Source organism: Indicator indicator, chromosome 26 (genome assembly GCF_027791375.1).
Source record: "Indicator indicator isolate 239-I01 chromosome 26, UM_Iind_1.1, whole genome shotgun sequence".
In the NCBI taxonomy this organism is placed as follows: Eukaryota; Metazoa; Chordata; class Aves; order Piciformes; family Indicatoridae; genus Indicator; species Indicator indicator.
Window position 1 is genome coordinate 1,271,731 of NC_072035.1, and position 22,213 is coordinate 1,293,943.

Genomic DNA, 22,213 nt, shown 5'->3' on the forward strand with positions numbered 1-22,213 from the left:
GCATTTTACTGTGTTAAAGACTTGCAGTCATTCAATTTCTTAAAAGAATTTCCTACTCAGTTTAGAAAAGTCAAGGAAGTTGCCCAGGAGAAGCAGTGGTTTTGGTGCTTTTTAAGTGTTGTGAATCGAGTTACAGCTTTGACAGGAGCAGAAGGCTTATCAAAGGTGTTAGCCTGCCTTGCAAAAAGGAAGGAAGAAGGCGTGCTTCAGTGGCAAAAATGCTCTGGAGTTCCTACATGGCACAGAAGTGCAGTAATTTCAGACACTGAGTCAAGTGCTGACTCCTTGCAACAGAGGTTGTTACTGAGCTTGGTAAGAAAAGATTCAAGCCTTGATTCTGCTCTGTATTGGTTTAAGCCAAGTAGCCCCACTAGGAGGGATGGGGAGTGGGGGAACAGGGTTACCCCTGCCCCACTGGCACACAGCACCAGACCAAGCTGGATCACGTCTTACAGCATGGTGACAGGACAGAAAAGGGGTTGGCTAGGGTATGGGGGTCTCATGATGTATTCTATAGCTTGTGAAGGTTCCTGTTCAGGGGGTTTGTATTTCTTCTCCAGTTTCTGGGCTGGGGTTAGTCTCTTCTGTTCTGGTTTGCATGCAGCAGCAGCAGTTTTGCACAGGTCTGTCTGCTGTGGACCCTGGTACCTTTCCTCCAGGTTTGTTTTCCCCTTGTGTGATCTGAGAGCCTTGCAACAGAGTAGTCAGTTGTCCTTGACTGACAGTTCAGCTTTCCAGGCTCTTGTCCTCCTTTGCCCAGGCAGAGGGCTGGTGAGGAGGGAAGGAGAAAACCCCTCTGTTTTAAGTGGGCTGCTTGGGGCTGAGTTCAAACCAAGTCCTAGGTCCAACACAGTAGTAGTGCAGAGGTGAGCTGCAGTGCGTGGGAACTGTGGGTGTCAGCCTCCTGTGGAAAGGGCAAGTTGGAGGCCATAGACAGTGAACCTCAGTCACCATTTTGTTGGAGCTGGTTAGTTTTATGAGTTCTAGTACCCTCCCCTCTCATTTCTTACTCAAAGAGTTTTTGGGGAGCAAGCCCAAGTTACCTTCAGCAAAGCAGACCAGTCCTCTGACCCCAGGGAAAAGAAAGTGAAAGTGACAGTTGGTGCAGGTTCAACTCAAACCATGGGCTCTGCTTGCACAAGAACAGTGCTAACAAGTCCCCCCTCCTGTGGGAGATAGCTGAGGTGAAGAGCAGTGGATACAGACAGCTGGTAGAATCAACTTTATTTACAGAATGTCACCAGGAAAGTGTCAAGTTAAAAAAGTATGAAAACAACCTTACAAGGACAAGTTGGTGATTGCATGTTCTACACAGATTGCTTTTGGAACAACCACTACAAGTGACCCCCAACAGATTCCAGGCTGGAGCTTTCAGCTTGCTATTTCTGTACAACACTGTCTCTGCCCAACTGAAACAAACCCACCACAGCATGCTGGCAATTGTCAGAATACAGGCAAGTGTTTTTTTTTTTTTTCCTGCTGCTGGTTTTGTGTTCAGTGAGACCTAAGAGCGAGCAAGGACATGACAGGTTTGGCTTTGCTTTTCACCTTTTAAAAGCACAATAGCCGAAGCTAGAGAGAACACGACAGCAGTACTAAGACCCAACACCAGCGAGAAGTGAAGTGAGGAACCATGCAGTAGAAGGATGTAAGAGAACAGAACTGTTAGGAAAGTGAAACAGGCTTAAAAGGAACATAGTATATTAAAACCAAACAGTCAGATCACAAAACTACCCCATCCTCCCCTTTTCAAGCCACAGACAAGACTCCAAAGGCAAGGTTCACAGTAATTGCATCAGGAGATGCAATTAGACTGAGGGCAGCTCCTGGGACTCCCTTCATACACAGACCTGAAGGCAGCATAGAACAGACCACAAATATGACTGAGTTGAAGGGTGAGGATTCAAAGGCTCCATTTTGATGACCTTTAGTAACTGGTTTGAAACATTAAAATGAGGAAAACACTGCAGCTAAACAAAGACCAGCACCAGCCCTCTGACTAGTGCAGAGATACCTCCAGTCTCTTTGCTTATGGCACACCAAAGATCTGGCTTTATCAGCATTTCTGTAGCAGGTCCCATCCTCAGGGCTATTCAAAGACTACACAATTCTCTCCTGTGGTGGCAGCAGTCACAGACAAGGACTCAGACCTTTATTAGACAGACAGTAGGATGTGGGCTTTTTGACACCTCAGCTACACCGAGTGCACACCATGTAACAGAAGGTGAGAGGGAGGCCTGGAGGAGATGAGCAGCAAGAAAAGGCAAAGCAGCTTTATCCTGTTGGCTCACACTTGGGATATGCAACTTTAATCTCCAAGAAAGTCCCACACGTACAATGGAGAAAGATCCAAACCATAGGCACAACTAAAGCTCAACTCTGATCAGCTACTCTTATGTACAGGCTGTAGGGATTCAAAAAGGCTACTCTAGGTGAGTATGTACAAAAGATTGTTTATACACAAGTCTGTACACAAGGGTCTATACATTTAGTCTTCTGCAGGAGGAATCCTTAGCTGCTACCTCTACACTAGAGAATATCAGCACTTAATTCACATATCTTACAAAAACAACAACAAAAAAAGACACTTCCAGGATTAAACTGGCTTTGTCTTGCATCTACATTGCTTCAGGCTTCACTACTCAAGCCATAATGGATCCTTTAGTCTTGATGCAGACATGAGACCAGGACAGGTGCCATGTGCTTTAGTCTCTCGAAAACAAATCTTGCACAGAGTGCTAAAAAATAAAAGCCCCCCCAAACCAAACAGAGGTGAAGTCCTGACTATGGACATTTGTATCCAGTCTAAAGAATCATAGAAGTGTTCCACCCAGTGGTCACGGCTCACTGCCGGAATTCTAGTTCATCCACACTGATGACTTTGGATGGCATGGAAGGGAGAGGCTGCTGCAAGACATCTGATCCAAACCATTTTGCAAGGCCAATTGGAGAGCCGCTCCTCTGGCTGGGGCCAGCTGTGTGTCCATGGGACAATCCAGTCCGAGGCAGCACATTCTGAGGGGCTGTTTGTGCACCAGAAGCTGATCCTTGTGCTCCAGTGCCTGTGGAATATGAAGCCATTAGAGGTGCAGTAGCATGTTCACCCACACTGAGGTCTGCCCTGGAGCAAGCCCTGCCCTGGAGCAAGCAGGGCTGAACATGGCTTTCACTCATTTGATCAGCCCTGGGAATTCCAGGTCTCAGCTTTGCTTGTTTGTCAGCACTCCCAGAAACCACCTGCCCTTGCCAGGTCTAGACAACACCCATGCAGGGTTTAACTGGAAGAGCAGCACCAAACAGCATTTTGTTTGAGAGAGGTGGGTGGACTGGAAGGAGATTGCACACATGCTGCAGAAGGAGAGCTGTCAACAGCAGCATCTACCTTGGGACTAAATCTGTCACTTGGGACTTCCTTCTGGCAGAAGAAGCCTGCAGTGACCACAGTCTCTGATACCCGCAATCACTAATTTTGTGTACCCAAGTTAAAGCAGCTTCCAGCTGGCACAGCACACCGCTGTGGGCCAACAACTAGAGTGGCTGGAGCAGCCACCCAGCCTCCTGCAACTCACTGCTGCCTGCTGCCCACCTACCTGATCGTTGTAGCTGCTGCTGCATCATCGCTAGCTGCAGAGGTGTCCCAGAACGCGGATTCAGGATGTGGTGGCTTGTCGTTGGTAGTGGATAAAAAGGCTGACCAAGGATGGGAGCAGATATTCCCTGCAAGTGAGAAAGGTCCACTCCAGGAGGAAGCATACCTGTTGAACAAGATAAGGAAACCACTCATCTGCTGAGCATAAGAAACTCAGAGCAAACCAAGCTTTTGTGCTTTTAGATGGGACTGGAATTTCCTGCCTGGTTTTAGAGGCAAGCTTTGATGCAACCAACCTGGCCCATGAAGGGCATCAGCTGGTGCTGTCCCCCACCATGCCAGCCTCACAGAGAACATGCAGGAACTTCAGGGGTATGCATTACCTGCTTGCAGCAGAGGAAGGTGCTGCGGATGAACCCCCTGTGCCAGCATTCTCTGGACCAGTCCTGGGTGCAGTTGATGAGCAGGTCGTACAATCGGCACATGGGGAACAAGGGGTACTTGATGAACAGGACGAAGGAAAGGGCCTCCTGGGACAGGGGAGGCCATTGTAGGAGTCTTTCTACCAGTTGACTTAGGCCTGTAGTCTTGCTCTTTGGTGCAACGATTTGCTTGGGTAAGAGGTGTGGAACATGCAGAACGCTGCAGTGCAGGTAGTTTGGTACCTAAGGTGGGCAAAGTTTCTTGATCTGCATTGTCCACACAACTAAACAGTAGGTTATCTGTAGCTAGAATTGAGTATACCTATTACAGTCCACAGCTAGAGACTACCTATGGAAAAAAATCACAGCTAATGACTGGATTTGCTAGCTGGACATTGGGACTGGCTGAACTGTAGCCATCTACTCCACAGTAAACATCTTATTTCCTGGAGACTTTTGGCTAAATTTGCAAACAAGCTTAAATTAGGACAGAATCAGCAGTAACTACACTTTATTTCTCCTCTTTTAGAAATGTTGAGCTGGCAGCATGGATGAGCCAGTCCCAAAAGATGACAAGAGGTACAAAGGATCCTCCCTAGACAGGATAATTTGGAGTTGTGCTGCAAATCCAGCCTAGAGTGGTTTTTCAGTTTAGATGTGTCCAGGGGTTAGCAGCAGCCTTCTGTCCAACACCTGCTTAGCAAGATTTGGAACACTAAAGCACCTCAAGAAGCTACTTCCACAAAAGTAGATCAGTTAGAGCCTGAAATGCCCTAGAATCATCTGCTGCCAGCTGGGGTGCTCCAAGGAAGAAGTCAGCTGCACACCAGGGCCTGCAAGCTGCCTCTGTAGCCCTCAGCACTTAAGTGCAATGTCCCAGCAACTTCCATCTTTCTGGGTCAGGCCACTGGTGTTGAACACTTCCTTCTGATAGCCACTGATATCAGCTGGGGTGACTAAATGCTTCCTTCATATGCTACAGTTAAAAGCTTGACTGCTTTCAGCTCTAATTGTTCAGTTAAGAGGTCTCCAGAGGGTTGTCACTGCTGGTGCAGAGATCCAAAAGCATTAGAAGTAAAAAGCTTGTTCAGCAAACAGTTTTGGTCCAGGCCTCTTAGACTCACTACTGCTCATGAATTGATAGAAAAGCTAAAAAAGGATTGAAACCAAACACTGCTGAAGACTGCACCTGGCAGAATCTCCTCTCTATAGCTCTGACGCTTCCTCTCTTAGTAGACTCATTTCTACACTCTCATTTCCACAAACCGGGAATGTCTAAAGTTAGCCTGAGCATGTCTGCTGAAGCTCTTGAATTCTACTCCAAATCTCATGTCTATCTTAAAGCCATTACAATACCTTCATTTGGCCTCTGATTTTCATCTTTGCTATCCCCAACTTTCATTTTTCCTGGAACTGGCTCCTCTTTGCTCTTCTCCTTGCTCTCGTACATCTTGCGAATCACAGAGGTAGGTGTGAAGGAAGGAGACAGCTGCAGAGAACAACACAAGGAGCAAATTTCAGTACCAACACACCAGAGCCTGAGTTTTCATAGCTATCTTCACAGGGTTTTAGAAGACCAGGTCAAGGCAATACCAGTGGTACTGCTTTGGTTTTGGAGAAGACAGTGGTCAGCAAAGCCTCTATGCCAAAGTGAAGGCATTCAGTGAGCATGAAGTGCAATTCTTTCTTTCAAGTGACCAGCAGTAACCTGACTAATTCACTCCTGTGGCCTCCCCCCCTCTCCCACCAATCACAGCTGCTGTAATCTAGTTACTGCAGACAGTCTCACAGCTTCTGCTGCCATCAGTGTGCATCAGGTACTTACCATGCTGGTGATGGATGCTGCAGGGGCTGGAGAAGAAGCATTGCCTCTGTGTCCTGGGGCAGGAGACTTTGTCACTCGTTGCTGCCTGTTAACAGACAATAGGTCAGTAAGCAGCAGCTCTACTCTTGGCACAGAGCCAAAGGCAGTATTGCCAAGAACCAACCCAAGCTGAGCAATTAGTGCAAATATCCAGTAAAAGACAGCACTCAAAAAAAAAAAAAAAAAAAATCACTTGACAGTGTACTACTCACACTCCAGTCAGACTCACCTGTTCCTGTAGCCATCTCTGCTTTTGTCTATTTGTGGTTTACTAAACCCATGCTGGTAGAAGTTTGCTGCCTGTATGGCTAAGTCATGTGGCAGTGCCAGTCCCTCCAGGGCAGCTTGCTGCATTTCCAAGGGACTCATCTGCAAGAGTTGTACAAAACCCAAACAAATAAAGCTTGGCTTTGGTTGTTTTTTTTCAAAGATACTGAAGATTTACTGCTGTAGCTACCAAATTCTTCACAAAGTGTCTGCAATGAGGTTTTGAGGCTGTACCAAATCAGGCTTTCCATCCTCAACCCCAGTGAACTGCATTAAGCAGAGACAGCTGAATGCCACAGCTGGCACATGCTTCCACCAGCTGGTTCTATAGCACCCTGAGATGAATACACATCAAACAAGCAGCATTCAATCTCACCTGTGCAGCAACTGGACTCATGGGCTTCCTTACACCTGGAAATGGATCACCAAGCAATTGCTGAGAACCTTGTCCAAAACCTAAGGAACATTCAACAGCTCTGGTTGAAAAGGACTGAAGGTTTCTTTCACCACACACAGTACACAGTCCTAATCAACAAGTTCCACATGGACTAAGGATTCCTTTAAGGCACAGCTCATCCCTGAAGTCTACACAGACCACTAGGTTGGAGAGCTCCAGGGAGGCTACGGAGTGTTTTGCAATAGAAATGGCCAAGCAGTCCCTGCAAATGAGCTTTTCAGAGCAGCTGAGCCCATTCCTGCACATGAGCACTCACTGGGATGCCAAGCTGAGCCACCAGAGACATTGTTTGGAGGTGAGCTTAGCATTGGAGACTAGTAAAATAAACAAACATCTTGCACAAGAGGCAGACAATGACTGAGGTACCCACCAAGTGCCAGCAAATTCCTGTTCTATGAAGCACCCTTCACAAGAAGCTCCAGCAATAAGTACTCCCCTGGCTTCTCAGCCAGCCTTCACTGTTACAGTTTAAAGCTAAGCTTCATAACTGTAAACAAGAACACATACTTTCTGGAAATATTGGAGTAAAAACTAAATTAAATTGGCCATTGGATACAAAAGAAAAATAATGATAGGGTTGACATAATCCCATTGGTTTGCTAATGAGGATAAAAGTTAGCTGCATAAACAATTTATCTTTTTGCTGCTTCTCTCTGCAATCTCTGCTCTTGCATTGCTCCCTTATCTCTTTCCTGACCTTCTGCCAGTGTAGATTGTGTCTGTGAGGTACTGAGAAAGGAAGGAGGGGGACAGGAGGCTGCAAGCAGTCCCCTGGACTGTGTAGAGGGGTCTGGAAACAATTCAAGGGGGTCCTTTGTAAATACAGCTTCATTCGCTTCCAAACCTTCTGAGCTAGTCTGGTGATTCATTCTGGGGGCAATTCTCCCATTCTGCTGGGGGGGTAGCTCCCACACCCCCCACTCACCAATGGGTGATGATATTCTGTGGCGCAGGTAATCTGCAGAAGCAGCTCGAGCTGGGAACACAGGGGGGATGGGGGGAGAAGGTGTCCTCTGCGGCAGTAAAGAGGCTCCAGGTTCCAAACCACCTATCAGGCCACTTAAGACGTTTGATGAAGCAGGTCTGGTAATGGGTGGCCCAAGAAGTTCCTAGGAATAAGCCATGCAAGAACATTCACAGCATGTGCTCAGCCTGTACCACCCAGCCCATTCCACTGCACTGCAGGCTGCCAGTCATAGACAAGGGACACCTGTGCAGCTAGACACCACTTCTGGATTGCCCTTAGAATCAGGCACTTGGCCAGGCTTGTCAAGTTGTGATCATGAGAAATAGCATGACCAGAGACATTTCTAAGCGAATTACCTAGTGCATAGCTCCTTCTCTGCAGTCTGACTGCTGATGCCACAAGGCTGCCTTAAATGCCCTGTGTTCAGGTAACTTTTGCCTTCCCACTGAGGCTATGCTTCAAAGCACTTCCCCCCACAGAGTACCTGCAGAATATTCTTTGACAGAGGCTGACTCGGCATCTCTGGAGGTGACATTAGGTGGCTCTCAAGGCTCTGCTAAGAAAATGAAAACAGTAAGTTGATGCTTACTGAGATGCAGGTAACAGACAACCTGATGTCTGTGACAAATACTTCCACCTGTCCCATTAAAAGCAGAGCTCTGTGGTCCTGTTCAACAGCAGCACGAAGGCAGCCACTGAACTAACACTGGTGAGTATCCTGTAAAGAGTAGGCTGAGGTCTGTCATCCAGACAGTCCCTTTGCTAGATGTGCATGTTTTCAGTACAAAAAGTCCAGACATGGTCAGCTCAAGCACAGCAGAATCTCAGAAACTAACCAAAGCATCCTCTGCAGTACAACATTCAGCCTATTCATTACACAGGATCTTTTCTGGGGCTAGCATTTAGTCTCCAAGGCTAGATATCCATCAGCAGGACTAGACCTTCATACAGGTCCACTTCCAAGGGGGCAGTTATCTGACTTCAGAGTTCTGGGGCTTTCAGAAATTTAACATGAAATGAACCCAGTGAACCCTGAAGTGAAGAAAGCTCTACTTCAGTTACTTTGGCTGGGGAATAAATGACCAAAGCAGCTCCCTTACTTTCCCCTCCAAGCAGCAATATTCCAAATGGAAGGCTAAACTCAGCCTGCTGCTGCCATAGCCAGTCATGGCTCACTGCTACCAGGACTGTGGAAGGGCTTTCCAGGTCAGAGAACCAACTTAGTTCAGAAGAGCCAGGTATCTGCTACTCACATTGACTTTGGGCTGTGAAGGCAAAGTGCCACTGGCTTTCATGCTGCTGACCAGTTTGTTGAACGCAGTCATGTCTCCATCTTTCTTGATCTGCCTGGAGCCAGCGACATTCAAGGCGTCCTCCATCTGCTCAGCCATAAATGGAGTGCCAAGTTTTCCCTGTTGGTCCACTTTCAGGCCTTTTAGCCCAGCTTCAACTTCTTCCACTGAAAGTACAACTCCTGAATGTGCTGAGAAACACAGGAGAACACCTGGTAAACCATGGTTCTGTTAGCAGGTGAGCTAAAAGTTCTTGGGCAGGCATCGAATACAGCTTGAGAGTAAGGAACAGCCAAAAGCTTGCTCAGATTGCTCTTCTAGCTCCCAGCTCAGGAGCGCTGCCATGCAAGACTCCACAAGAACATGCTTAGGTTTCAACTGACAGGTTCTCATCAGCTTTTATCCTCCAGGACATGCTCTTACCACATTTTACATACTTCTTCTGCTCCTAATAAAGAATATTCATCTGACATTTGTTCTTTGCCAACTGGGAAAGCTCCCTCTGTCTCATACTCCAGGAGACCAGAGGATCTTACAGCACCATGTAAGTGATGGCTAACTGTCTGCAGCTCTCCTGAGCAGAGAATACATACCTGGAAACTCCAGATCCTCTGGAGACACACACACACACACTCTTTGGTGTGCAGGGAGCTTGAAGGAGATTTTCTTTCTTAGAAATTAAAGCCACCACAGAGAGACTTCCCTGGCACACCCCAAATAAGGTACAAGTGTTCAGCAACACTCTCATCCTCTCTGCATCCACACACACCTGTTGGCACCTGACATCAAGGATAGACATGCTTTATGGACCAGCTAACACACATCACAAGACATCTTAAGAGCAAAGGCAGAAGAGACAGGAGCATGCCATGAGATGCTGTAGCAGATGATGGGCCAAAGTAGTAAGATTTACTAGAAATTTGGGCAAGAGGGTGGAGAAAAGCAGCAATGATGCAGACATGCAGCATGGAGCATGAGGAAAAAAGATGATGCTGGTAGAGAGGAACTGCCCTGAGAACTCTGCAACTCTTGAGCTGTGCAACATTTTATGGGAATACAGAGCCCACATGAGGAACTTTGGAACAAATGGAAGCTTCCACAGGATTTTTTTTATCCCTTCATCCTTGGCTTGTGAGGATCCAAGTTTTAAAAGCTTTTAGTAGGAAAGTCAGACTAAGAACACAGAAGAGACTTAAGTTCTACTGAAGTCCAATTAAGGAGAAGTTCTCCACGTTACCCAGCACTCCCTGCTCCCAGAACGGATGCTTGGGAATACCTGCAGTGCTCAAATGCTTTCCTTCCTAGCCACTTCACCCCCAAGAGTAGCATCTGATTCAGTCCAGTTTACATGGCAATACATGCTGCTTGCCAAAGAGAAGCAGATTCAGAGCCAGACCTTCAGGTTTCCAAGAATACATGCACCCTGCACCCTCCATGCATGCTATGGACCCAGACATGCAAATCCCTACCTTGGAGGTGCCCTCAAACATGAGGTTTAAAGTCAGCCTTAACCTCTATTCAGAACAGCTGATGCTAGCAAGGGAATTCTAACTAAGCTCCCTGGAACAGCCTTGGGAAGCTCAACCTTACAGCATGCATTTGACAACACTTCCATCCTCAGGCCACTCTTCATCTTTTGTATACTGAAGCCTAAATGGATCAACGTGATCCATTGCAGATGCTTGCAAGAATGACTTACACCAAGGCTTCGGTAAAGCCAGAGTTCAAATGCCAGCTTCAGAGCTGACATCACTGGTCTCCAGCATGAGAAGTTCATGCCTCAGCCAACGCTGGAAACTCCCATCAAGATTTGCATAATCTTAACTTATTATTATCACTGGCCAGCAAAGTGCTCTGATAGTCCTGATGTCATCCTGTGATCAGGATGAGAAGAATCAGTGATGATATTGGCACAGCTGAGATCTGATAATGGGTTTTCAGTAGCATCAGTAAACCTACACCACTTCCTACTCCTGGCCTTGGCAGTTGAGGCCTCCAGAACACCAAGCCTCTTTCCTTGAGATTCTGCATCACAAGAACTCAACAACATCTGAAGAGGCACTTACTGCTCTCTCTAAGCTTTTCCTTGTTGGCTGAAAGACTTGAGAGAAGAGGTTTTAAGTCCACTTTGGCTTTCTGTAGCATTTCTAGGATGTCCACTTTGTTTTCAGAGTGGTCTTCCAATGGAATGGGAGCAAAGTAGTTTCCAGAGTTCTGGCCAGGGGAGAGAATGGCTTGCTCTAGACCTGAAACAGCAAAACCAGGAGCACTGCAACATCAGTTCACCAACCCAAGGTCTCCAGATGACCACACACCAGTAACCAATCTCGCCATGGCACTGCAAAGCTCTGCCTCACACCCCTTGCCCAAGGCCAGCTGGAAAGTCACCAGGAAGCACGACTGGAACATTTATCAAAGAGCTGCTTACTCAGCCTCCAAAAGAATGCCCCGTACAACTGTGGGAGAACTCAGTGTCCTGAAGCTTTGGGCTGCCATGTTCTTACTGAAGGAGTAGGAAGGAATATGGAAGGAGGACCTCTGGCCCTGCATTGTCCTGAAGTCTTACCTGCTAGCCTCTCCAGTTCCTCATGTGGTGTAGATCTCAAGCTGCTTGACCGACTTCCAGAACGACTGGGATTAGAAAACCATCTGCTGAACCTGCTGGCAGACACTGAGCCTTCCCCCAGCACATCTTCTATCATCTAGGTTGTGAGAAAAAAACATCATCTTAACAGGAGCAAGATCAGCAACATTGGAGAGGTTTCACTCTGCAACTAAGATTCTTCTGCTGCAGGCAACCAGATGTGGCTCCCAGAGTCTGCAAGCTTTGAACTGCTTTTTGCCTTGCAATATGGCAGCATTTGTCTAGTCAGCATAACCCACCACACATTTGGTACTGCCACCAACCAGTGTGGAACAGCTTCATCTGAGCATCCAAAGCCCACCAACCACACCATTTTCAATTGCACGTGCCAGAAGTGAGAAGCATTTGCCACAAGAATGAAATCGAATTCCAAGAACAGGCAACGCTCAGATGGCTCAAGGCTTGGCCCTGTCACTGTACAGAGGCAGCACTCCAGATTCACTGAGTTTTTTGCCATCGTAATTCAGTTCAGTTCCAGCACTAGCCAAGGACAATGCCTGGAATGAATCACAGACCACTCCCTGCCTTGTGAGCACCCTACAAGGGCTAAGGCAGAAGGCCAGTAGCTGAGGGCTGCCTGCTTGCACTGCATATGCTGAACCATTCTGGGAAGAAGAGAGACTGTCATCAGCAAAGCACTGGCAGCTAGCAGCTCTCCCTCCAGACAGAGCTAAGGTCACTATGCAGCACCTCACAGTCTGAGGATACTGCATTTTACAGCAGCTATTTACCCTGCTAATCATTACAAGCACTTTAAAAATGGTGCAGTACTTCTGTCTTGCTAAAAAGCATCCAGTTCAAAGCCTGGCCTATAGGCACAGATGCAGCTTCAGCATGCAGCACACAGGCAAAAGAACAGTTTTCTTCTGCCAGAGAAACTCAAACAAGGGGCACCCAACAAGACTTCCAGCAGCTAAACCAAGATAGCATTGATCCATTTGGGTTTGATTGAATCAATCACATTAGAAGAATTAAGGGCATCATGTCAGGAAGGGCACAAATGTGCTGGATGACTTGGCACAGACAGCAGCAATGCAAAGAAAGAACACTGCTGGGTCTGAACCAGACAAAGCATCTGCTCATTGCAGCTTCAGCAGCAGGTACTGCATCATGGCTTGGGAATTCCTTGCTTCTGAAGGGAGTCAGCATCTTGCAGGCGTGCTGAAGAAAAAAAAATCACTATCAGGTCCAAAGACATCAGCATCAGTTTAGTAGAACAAACTCTCCACTGTGTCTCTCCTGCCAGCTCAGGATTCTCTTGGGCAAACCTGCAGATCAAGTCTGTTTGGGCTTGTACAAAACCCTACGCGTTTCCCTTTCTACAACAGAAAGCCTTTTAACTCCAGTTCTATTCTACTCATCAGTTACAGCACCTAGAACAGGCAAGAATGGCTGCTTTCCCTACTGATGGACAGGTCAGAATAGAAACATCAGCAGGTTATGTATCAGGCCCATGCTCAGTCAATACTTGCTGGCCCTGCTATACCTTCATGTTAAAAGCATGCCAAGGTGCTGTGATGCCCAGACCTCACTGCAGAAGGTTGTTCTCAGCTATGCTAATTCATACAGAGACTCTTCTCTGAACACATCTGGAATACTTCCACAGAAGATCCACCCAGGACACCAGTTCTGAGCCTTGAGGTAATGATGAAAAGAAATGAACAGCAGTCAGCTGGTCTGCCTCACACACTGGCTTTGGAGACGGAGGCAGGCCCAAGGACAATGCTTCAGAATCACACAATCAGGTTAGTTCAGGTTGGAAAAGACCTTTAAGATCATTGAGTTCAACTGGGCTAAGTAACTTCCTAACACTAAAAAGCTAAGCCTCTGCAAGCTCATCTTGGACTTACTGCATGAAGCACCTTTCACAAAGCAAGGAGTTCTAGCTTCCAATGAAAGCAGCAGCAGCAAAAATGCTTCCCATAAATACAGCCAGATGTAAAACCCAAACAGCCTCACCGAAGCCAGGCCAGGAACACTTTTATCCAAATTGAAGAACTCATTGAAGTCAAACTCTCCTGGAGCTGGTTCCTGTAATACAGCTTCCCTAGGGACTTCTTGATCTGCTGGAGTCTCACTGGCGAGGACAGTTTGTGTCTCGTCCTCTTCTGCCACTCCACCATTGCACTCTATCCCTTAAAAAGAAAACCAATTGGTTGCTGAGTCACTGAACTTGCTTTCCAGTGGGAACAGTGTCTGATACCCCAGGCACTTGCCCAGGAATCAGAAGCACAGGACCAAACCTGTGATGTTTCACTAGTCGTTGTGCTGGCTGCAGTCTGCCCTAACTATGACCCCTAGCTGAGAGTTTCTAGTCTGTTATGACTACCTAGATATCAGGAAAATAAGGAACCACATGTAAACAAGGACCTGCTGCTCAACCCAGGAAGCACACAGAACATCCCAGATGTTCTGTCATGCCAGGCAGATACAGCTAGTCTCAAAAAAGGACTCAAAAGCTTGCATGGCTGCTGCTGCAAAAGCAGCTGTGACACAAGTATGAAACTGCTCTGCTTGAAACTGCCACATTTCAGTTCAGGGAACACACAACTACACCTGAACTGTGTCCACCTGGGGTATTTCTAGCATTAAGAAATAATCTTCTCTTGCCCTAGAAGTTGACACTAGAGCTTTTGCAGCGGTAATAACTGTAGACTTGAAGTCCAGTGACTGCAGACAAAGCCAGGCTCCAAACTCAGCTCCCAGCTGTACTGCTGGTAGCTGTATGCCCAGTTCAGGGTTCCTAATCTTCATCTTTACTGTAAGAAAAAAAAAAAAACAACCAACCAACCCCAAAAACCCACCCAAAAAAACCCACCCACATTCCAAGTCCGTCAGAAAATGAGCTTAAACCAAACCTTTTGCACCCAGCAGGATGCAGAGATGGACAAGACACTTCTAATAGCCTACAAATTCCTGATATCACTCAGCATCCATACAAGGGAGAGTTTTCCCCCAGCCTCTCAGCCCTTTTTTTCCCCTCAAACCTCTCATTTTTTTTGGAGGAAAAAAAAAAAGGAAAAAGAAAGAACTATTTTATCATTTAAAGGAATTTGCAACCTGAAAGATCATAGAACGGCTTAAGTTGGAAAGGACCTCAAAGATCATCCACTCCAACATCCCTGCCATGTGCAGATCAGTCATGGAAATTACATCATGTGCTTCAGGATGACCCAAAAGCCAGGCAAACGTAAGATCAAAGTTGGTAAATTCCATTACTCTACACAGGCCTGGCTTGCCAACCAGCACCCCTACACCCCCCCCACAGCACACCAGGCCAGTAGGCCATTACCCTCTTTCAGGGAGGCAGTGCGACGCCGTGTCCGTTTCCTCCCCTTGTGGTCCTCCTCCAGAATCTTGTCATCGAAGCCTGTGAGCTCAATGGTTTCGGACTGGCTGGTGGGGCCAGCAGAGAACCACTCTGGTTCCTCCTCCGTGTATGAGTCGTTCCTCCTCCGCTCCCCAAAGACACGCTTGCTGTCACCAAACTCCCTCTGAAGCAGAGGGTTAAAAACATTTAACTGTGAAGATGCAGCTTCATAAGATCCCTCCCTGACCTCCAGGAGGAACACCTGTTCTGAGCTTAAAGGTTTATTGCACAGCCAGCTCAGCAAGTTTTGATGTTTTAAACTTCACAGCTGAGTTTGCTTCCTTACACTGAAGGTTGCAAGTGCCTGCATAAACCCAGCTTTGTATCCTGAGGTAGGCTAGTGGTTCCTCCTTAAAAAATAAAGCCTGAAAGCATGGGAAGCTTCTGCTGAGGTTAAAGACAATGCTCACTGACAAGGACTAGGTCAAGAACCACACAAACTACCGCTCCTTTGAACACCTTGCCTACCACAGGCAGTGCTTGTGAGGTAACCACATGAGCTGCATCCCAGGTGAGCTGCCCAAATGACTGACACCTAAGATTTTGAAGCACCAAGTGCTCACCCTTTACACCATAGAGGCACTTCTAAAGCAGCAGCCTGCCTGCACAGAACACAGCTGCTCTGCAAGTCACCCTGCCCCTGATGCAGGGTCCCCAAGCAGCCAGGCAAGGAACCCACCCTGAAGCGCTTGTCCTTGTAGTCCCTGTCACGCTCACGGTCCCTCAGGTCCCTAGGGTCCCGCAGGTCTTTCTCAGCACCCCTGTGGTCCTTGTCAAAGTTCCGAGCAGAGATGATCCTCCCGCTGCCGATCCTGCGGCCCCCGATGACACGGACGCCATCGCTCTCCTTCTCCAGCGGGCTGCCAGCGCGCCGTGAGCTGACTGCCGCCGTCACGTGGCAGCCACCGCCAAAGCTTCGCCTCTGCGGACTTAAAACCACATCCAAGTCATCTTCTTTCACTCGCTCCCTGGGATCTGCAAGTCAAAGGCCACACAAAGACTGAATGCAATGTGTTAACAGACACACCCAAGTTATTTGTACATCAGCCTCCTGCTCATCCTTGGTGCTGTCTCACGGCCTTCTGGCGAACACTCCCAAGTTTTCTGAGGCCAGCCTAGCCAAGAGCACAGGAAGCTCTGAGGAAAACAATCCTATTTACAGCAAGATAAGGAGGAATTCGTGCAGGCTTCTGGAAAGCACCTGTTTTCCCACTGCAGACCTCCCAAGGACTCAGCCCTGAACTGGAGGGAAGCTGTCCTCTGCCCTTGCACTCTTCTGTGGCTCTTTACAAAGCCAGTGCTGTAGGGGAGAAGCTGACTGCTGCCTCAGTGTGTTCTCACAGTCACCACAATAGCAGGAACCATCGTCAAAGCAGCCAAGGTTTCCTTAACAGTTATTCTATGCAAACAATTCCCAGAGACTTTCTTCAGCCTTACTGGTGGTATCCCAAAGGAAAGGTCTTGCCAACAGCCTGTGGGCAGTGCTGAGTCTGGGCTGGAAGCACACTCACCAACTATCCTGCGCATGAGAGAGGTCCGGTCTGAATCCAAGTCTTTTTTAAAGCTCTCCACTGGTGAGGTTCTTCCTGAACTCGGATACAGAGATGCATGCCACTTCTCTGGGTCCCAGACACCATCACTATGAAAATAAAATTGCAGTATTGGTTGCTACTTGTAGTCTATTATTCACAGTACTGCTGCTGAAAACCTAGAGTTCAGTGACTAGCAATCTGCACCAGTGAAACATCTCTACCCACCCTCTAAATAAATATTTGCCCTTATTCCCTCATCCCTGGCATGCTTCTGGACCCCTTCTGTAGCATTAAGTAATACAACACCCAGTGTCAGATTATAAAAGGAACACCACACAGCCCTGTTGTCCCACTAGTTACTGAAGCTTGGTACACTGAAAACCAGCTCAACCAGATCATAGCACACTCTTTGGAAGCACTCAGAAAATGTTTACTGTGCAAGTATGAAAGTGAGGTTATCTGGCTAGTCAAATACTGCTCCTTAGCAAGCTTACCAACAAGCCATCAACACTCACTTCAGTTGTTAAACAAGGTACACTGTCAACATGGGAGAGTCACCCATCAAGTCAACTCGCTGCAACATGATCTAGTCAGTCTGTGCTATACAAAAACCTGTATTATTGGAAGTATGTCCTGCAAGTCTGGAAGACTTATGTGATATGAAGTTATTTTCTGCTGAATGTCATGTTAGACTTTGTTCAAAAGCACAAAAGTCCTAGCTAGAGCGTTAGGCCTTTCTTAGTAGATGAGTATACCTGAACACACTGCCACACACTCAGCTCTGGAGCATGTTCATTTTGCATCACTACAAATGCACTTCCTAGCTAAACTTTTTGCAATTCAAATTTTTATTTCCAAAGAAGTATCTACAGTTTGGGTACAATCAGGAAAATACCTGTCATATTTTTCAGAAAGACAAGAAGGTCTTTGCTTAGAGTAGGGACGCTCTTTAATATCCAACAGCTCCTCCTAGAAAAAGCAAGAAGTTAGTTACAGTTCTCACTCAGACAAGGTTTCAAGTGACCCAAAAGATCTCTTCCAGATTGCACGTTCAGTTTAGTGTTTTACCCTGGCAACCCAAGGTTCCCAGTAAGCAGTTTCATTTCCTGTGACACTGCAGTGAAAAGCTGACATTAGACAACAAGGTTGTCACTTCTGATACCTTTGGCCACCACACACTCGTGTGAAGCCTTATGAGGTGAGGTTCATTCCTTCTTAACACATCACAGGTTGTTCACATCACACCTTTACCTATCCACTTCCCTGGACAGGTCAGCTTATCAGCCAGACAGGTATCACTGATACCAGAGCTAGTAAGCCCAAGATAGAATCAAGACTGCTCTGTTTAATGCTATGTAAGAATTAGCATTACTTACTAATGCAGATCTGGAAACTCCAGCCAAGCTTGTCATTTCTGACTGCCACCAGGCCCAAGACATCTAAATGTATGTTATACAATTACCCACATTACTCAACACCAAATCTATGCTGAGTGATTACTTCAGTGTTCCCACTTTCTATCACTTTCAAACAGACCTTAGTTTACTATAGCACACCCCTGAGGAGACAAGTGATCAATCTACAGCCTCCCCTCAGTCTGCTGCATTTAAAAAGCATTCTTATTGGCATGCCCATCAGTGCTTTGGATCAGCATTAATTTGGCTGTAGTCAAGATGCACATTTCTAATTAAACTTACTAATTCTCCCTAGATTAACTTTCTCCAGTCCATCTCACTCCCACTGAACTGATTCAGAACTGTACAGAAATCAGTGGGCAGCTGGAACAGAAAGAAATCTTAACAGCAGACACCACAGATCTGAAGGAGGAAACATCTTCACCTTTTCCCAAGAACACAGTATCCTCTAGAGCTCCTACATAATTTTCTCCATGCGATTAAAATCGGTTCATTAGACACAGGAGCTTGATACTTGAAAGATTCTAGATGGCAGCTTGGTAGCTGGACAAAACCTTCATGTGCACACACATACACACCTCCAAGCATCAATCTGGAGTAGCCTTCAACAAAGAGTTCCATTAAAGGAAGGGGACTGGCCTCTCTGCCCACAGCTTCCCAAAATAAACCCTGATCTAGGAGGAGCATTGGTGCTGTAACAGTATCACACCCTGATGCAGCTATCACTAGCACTGACAGCACAAGCCACCACCAGACCTGGAGCTGACCATGCTGCTGGCCATGAGGGAATCCAGAGGCTCCCACCCAGGCTCTATCACAATTCCTGCACTGAAGTGAGGAACATTTGAATTGCTCCCTGTCTGTGCACCGGTGGAGCAAAAGCTTCCACAGAACCAGTTGGAACTTGGACCATGTAACACTCACATAGGGCAGAGTAGCCCTGGTGCTTCCACGCTGTGTTCTGTTTTTTGACTCACACACTAGTACTTTCAAGTGAGAGGGGAAGCCTGTTTAGCTGTTAAGGATCCATAGGATGAACAGATTGTTTTCTTCCCAACAGTAAATCAACAAACTGTTAAAAGAAGATCAGCATCCAAATCAGCAGCACATGTCCTCAGTAGTCCTCCCATCCTTAACAAGCAGAAACTGGATCATGTGCAAATGTTTTACAGTGCTGATTACTTGAACACCTTGAACCAGCTACATTTAGAATGCTACTTGTAAACCAAAAAACAAACAACCCATATGATGCAAGGTATTTTAACAGATTGATTTCTGGTGATTCTTGATTTTAAACTTCTTGGAAACCCACAGCTAAACAAGACTGGATGCCTTTTGGCACTAGTTTTGCAACTTTATACAGATCAGAAACTATGGGTTCTGAATTAACAAAACTGAAGCTCTAAATATATTGATTTTCATGCAGGGCTACCACCAGCACTAGCTGAATACTGCCCCAAAAGCAAGGAGAAATTGAAGCTGCATTCAGACACTACCCCTGAGTGAACCTGGGCAAGACTGAGTACAGATGACACTTTTCCAGCAAAAGTTTAAAGCCAGCTCCTCTCCTTCACTTTACAGTTAATGGAATAACAAGGTCTGAACAATAATATACTTTGCATCTGAGAAGCTTAAGGGTGCAGCTTTCCTAGGAAGTTAGAACAAGGTTCCCACATAAGCTTTGCCAGCTCTGAAGCCCATGGCTTGTTGTTGATGCCTAGTTAAAAGAAGCTGGCTCCTACTATCTCAGCAGAGCAAAGCCAGAATAATATATATTTTTTTTCTTTTCAGAAACAACCTCCCAGGAAGCTAACAGTTCCCAGCTCCTCAAGATAACACAGTCAGCCCCAGCACACTGTTTTACACTTCAGGCTATTTGTTGCCAAGTGCCTAAATTTCCACAAAACACTGACCACCTGCTCCCACAGCTTTCAGCAGTGGGAAGATCAGCCACCACTACAGACAGTTTCTAAAACCACATTCCAGCAGTGGCACCAAAACCCCAAGTAATTTTTGAACCTTAAGACCCACAAGCATATCAAACCCGCTTAGTACTAAAGGAATCTTTCTTCACCAGCTATTCAGTTGCTGTTCTCCCCCTCATGTGTGCCATTAGGCACCACTGCTAAACAAGAGCACCTGTGTGAAACTGTTAACACTACACACTGGCTGGAGTCATAAGTGCTTAGGCCTCCAGCAGCCAAATAGGAGCAATTTTAAGATTGCAGAAGGCACCTCAGTAAACACATGAAAGCTTCTGATACAATCTGGTGGGCTACACACCCCAAGGAAGTGGCACCTACTAGAAGGAAACATTTTGGTCAAGTTCTTAGAGGAACATTGCTGAAAGTCAGCACCATGAAGTGCAAGTGCTTGAGCAAGCTGGTAGAACAACATACTTTATCATAATCTCTCCACAGCACACGCTGTGGGTGCTTAGATATTGAAATAAGGTGGTGGGAATCAGGAGTGTACCCAAGACAGGATTGCACAGCTACACCATGCTTCACAAGTCACTCGTTTTATACCCTCTTGCCAACCCTAACCCAGGCAAAGGCTTTTCAGCCTTTGCATTGCTGCCTTCCTCTCACAGAAGCCTCCAGCCATACCTGTGCTTCTGTTATCAACAGCCTCATGCACAACTGCAAGAGGGAAAGGGAGAGAGCCAACCTTTGTGTAGCGATGTGGGTATTTCGTTGTAACTCTGTTCAGCTCCAGGAAGGCATCACCATTTTCAGTTTCTGTTACACCTCCTCTTTTATCCATGGTTACTGCAAAGCCTTTGACCATGGACCTAATGAACACAAAACCAAGCGATCGATTGAGATGCACGTTTCCAGCAAGTGCATTTTCTTTCCAGCTTCAGCCTATTTAACACCCAGACACAACAGCTCAAAGATAAGTTCCCCACCTGTACCGTTTTCCTACTCGCAGCTTCCCCTGTTCGAGCCATGCGGCTTCTCTTCCAAACACCCGACCCGTGGCCGGAGCCGCCCCCTACCCTGGGACGGCAGCCCAGCCCTTAAGCAGCTCTAACGCAACAAAGATCCCTCCGTTGGGGACGACCGGGAGAAAGGGGTGCGGAGCGCCCGGGCCAGGAGAAACAGAGCTGCCAGGACACCCCTCGTACTCCGCGACGCCCCGAGAGAACGGGCTCCACTCGCGTGGCGGCGTGGGCATCGCATCGCGGCGCGGCCGAGGCCCCGTCCCAAAGCATGGGAGCCGAGGAGGACGGCGGCGGGGCAGGTGACTCAGCGGATCCTCACCTGCACCGGCGGCCCCACCACCCCAAAGTCCTGCGCCCAGGCGCTCGTACTCACCGCGCCGGTGGCGGGTTTCCCGACAGCGCTCCGCCGAAGGCCTTACCGCCGCCCGCGGCGTTTCCTGCTCCCGGCCACCAGCTCCGCTCGGTCCCTGTCCGCTCCCCCTGCGCCGCGCTCGCCCCCCGTGACGCTCCACACGCGCACTGGGCCGGCGTCGTCCCCCGCCCGCCTCCGTTCGCGCGGCTCCGGCCCCCTCCGCGCTGGCTCGCGCGCCTTCTCCCTATTCGCCCGACTCTGTCTCTCCTCAGCCGCCGTAACCGGGGCCTTCCGCTACCCGCCCCGCACCCATTTAATGCACCGCGCGCAGGCGCGGCGGCGGGCGCGCGCAGCGGGGCTCCCTCGCGCGGCGCCTGACTGGGTACGGCGGGCGGCGGTAGCGGGCTTTGTTCCCCCCTCTCTTTGGTGCCGTATTCCCCGCTGCGATCTAGCTCTCCGAGCCGTCGTTTCACCTTGCAGGCCCTGCGGTGGGTGAGGAAAGGCCCAAGGCCCCTCGAGGGCCCGTCAGGCACTCTCGGCGGGCAGCCCTGCGAGGGAGGTGGCCGTCGTGAACATTGGCGGCGGGACGTGGTGCGCGCCTTGTGCCCGGTGCAGGACACCAGCCGGCAGCGGCAACGGGGCAGACCCCGCGGCGGGCGGGCCCGCGGCTGTAGGGAAGGCGCAGGGTGAAAGGGCGGGAAGCGGCAGGGCGCGCGCGGCTCCTTCAGCCATTCGGGCCGAGCCCGACACCAACGGCGATGGAGGGCGGCGCGGCTGACAGCTTCGTTCGCGCCTTCGCTGGACTCACCCCTTGCTCGTAGCGCGGAGTAATCCACAGGCTCAGGGAGTTCGTCTTGACAGCGCTCGTCTGGAGCCGAGCACCTCCGCGTTCCCGCCGTGCGCAGCGCTCCCCCGCGGGAGGGTGAGGGAAGGTCTGACCGGGCCCTTCGCTGACTGGGCCTGTCCTCAGCCCCTTCGCGCGGAATTTGCGGTGCTGAGGAACCAACCAAGACGTGAGCGGAAAATTCCAGTGGCCCTCCTGCACATTGCCCTGTCATTTTTATGTGTTTTAAAACACCCTTTATCAGTCTTCAA

General features: G+C 48.2%; 1 protein-coding gene across 1 annotated transcript; it reads right to left on the reverse strand.

The window, feature by feature from the left end:
- Positions 1-1,247: 1,247 nt before the first annotated feature.
- On the reverse strand, positions 1,248-21,166 carry EIF4ENIF1 (eukaryotic translation initiation factor 4E nuclear import factor 1). The gene is made up of 19 exons (XM_054392885.1): positions 21,140-21,166; positions 20,490-20,613; positions 17,300-17,373; positions 16,384-16,511; positions 15,552-15,847; positions 14,795-14,996; positions 13,462-13,637; positions 11,425-11,560; positions 10,925-11,104; positions 8,820-9,049; positions 8,051-8,122; positions 7,525-7,708; positions 6,519-6,598; positions 6,105-6,244; positions 5,837-5,921; positions 5,368-5,500; positions 3,973-4,311; positions 3,576-3,755; positions 1,248-3,062 (listed from the first exon to the last, which is right to left on the reverse strand). The coding sequence occupies exons 2-19, from the start codon at positions 20,607-20,609 to the stop codon at positions 2,845-2,847; spliced, it is 2,973 nt and encodes a 990-aa protein (XP_054248860.1). The 5' UTR covers positions 20,610-20,613; positions 21,140-21,166; the 3' UTR covers positions 1,248-2,844.
- Positions 21,167-22,213: the final 1,047 nt, after the last annotated feature.

What these genes read in the sequence shown, in the direction of transcription:
- EIF4ENIF1 (XM_054392885.1), bottom strand. Translation starts at nt 20,609, where the DNA reads ATGGTCAAAGGCTTTGCAGTAACCATGGATAAAAGAGGAGGTGTAACA. An exon ending in TCTCATGCGCAGGATAGTTG is followed by an intron (nt 15,848 to 16,383) that starts GTGAGTGTGCTT and finishes TTTGACTTGCAG; the next exon opens with ATCCCAGGGAGCGAGTGAAA. An exon ending in ACAAGGACAAGCGCTTCAGG is followed by an intron (nt 14,997 to 15,551) that starts GTGGGTTCCTTG and finishes CCTCTGCTTCAG; the next exon opens with AGGGAGTTTGGTGACAGCAA.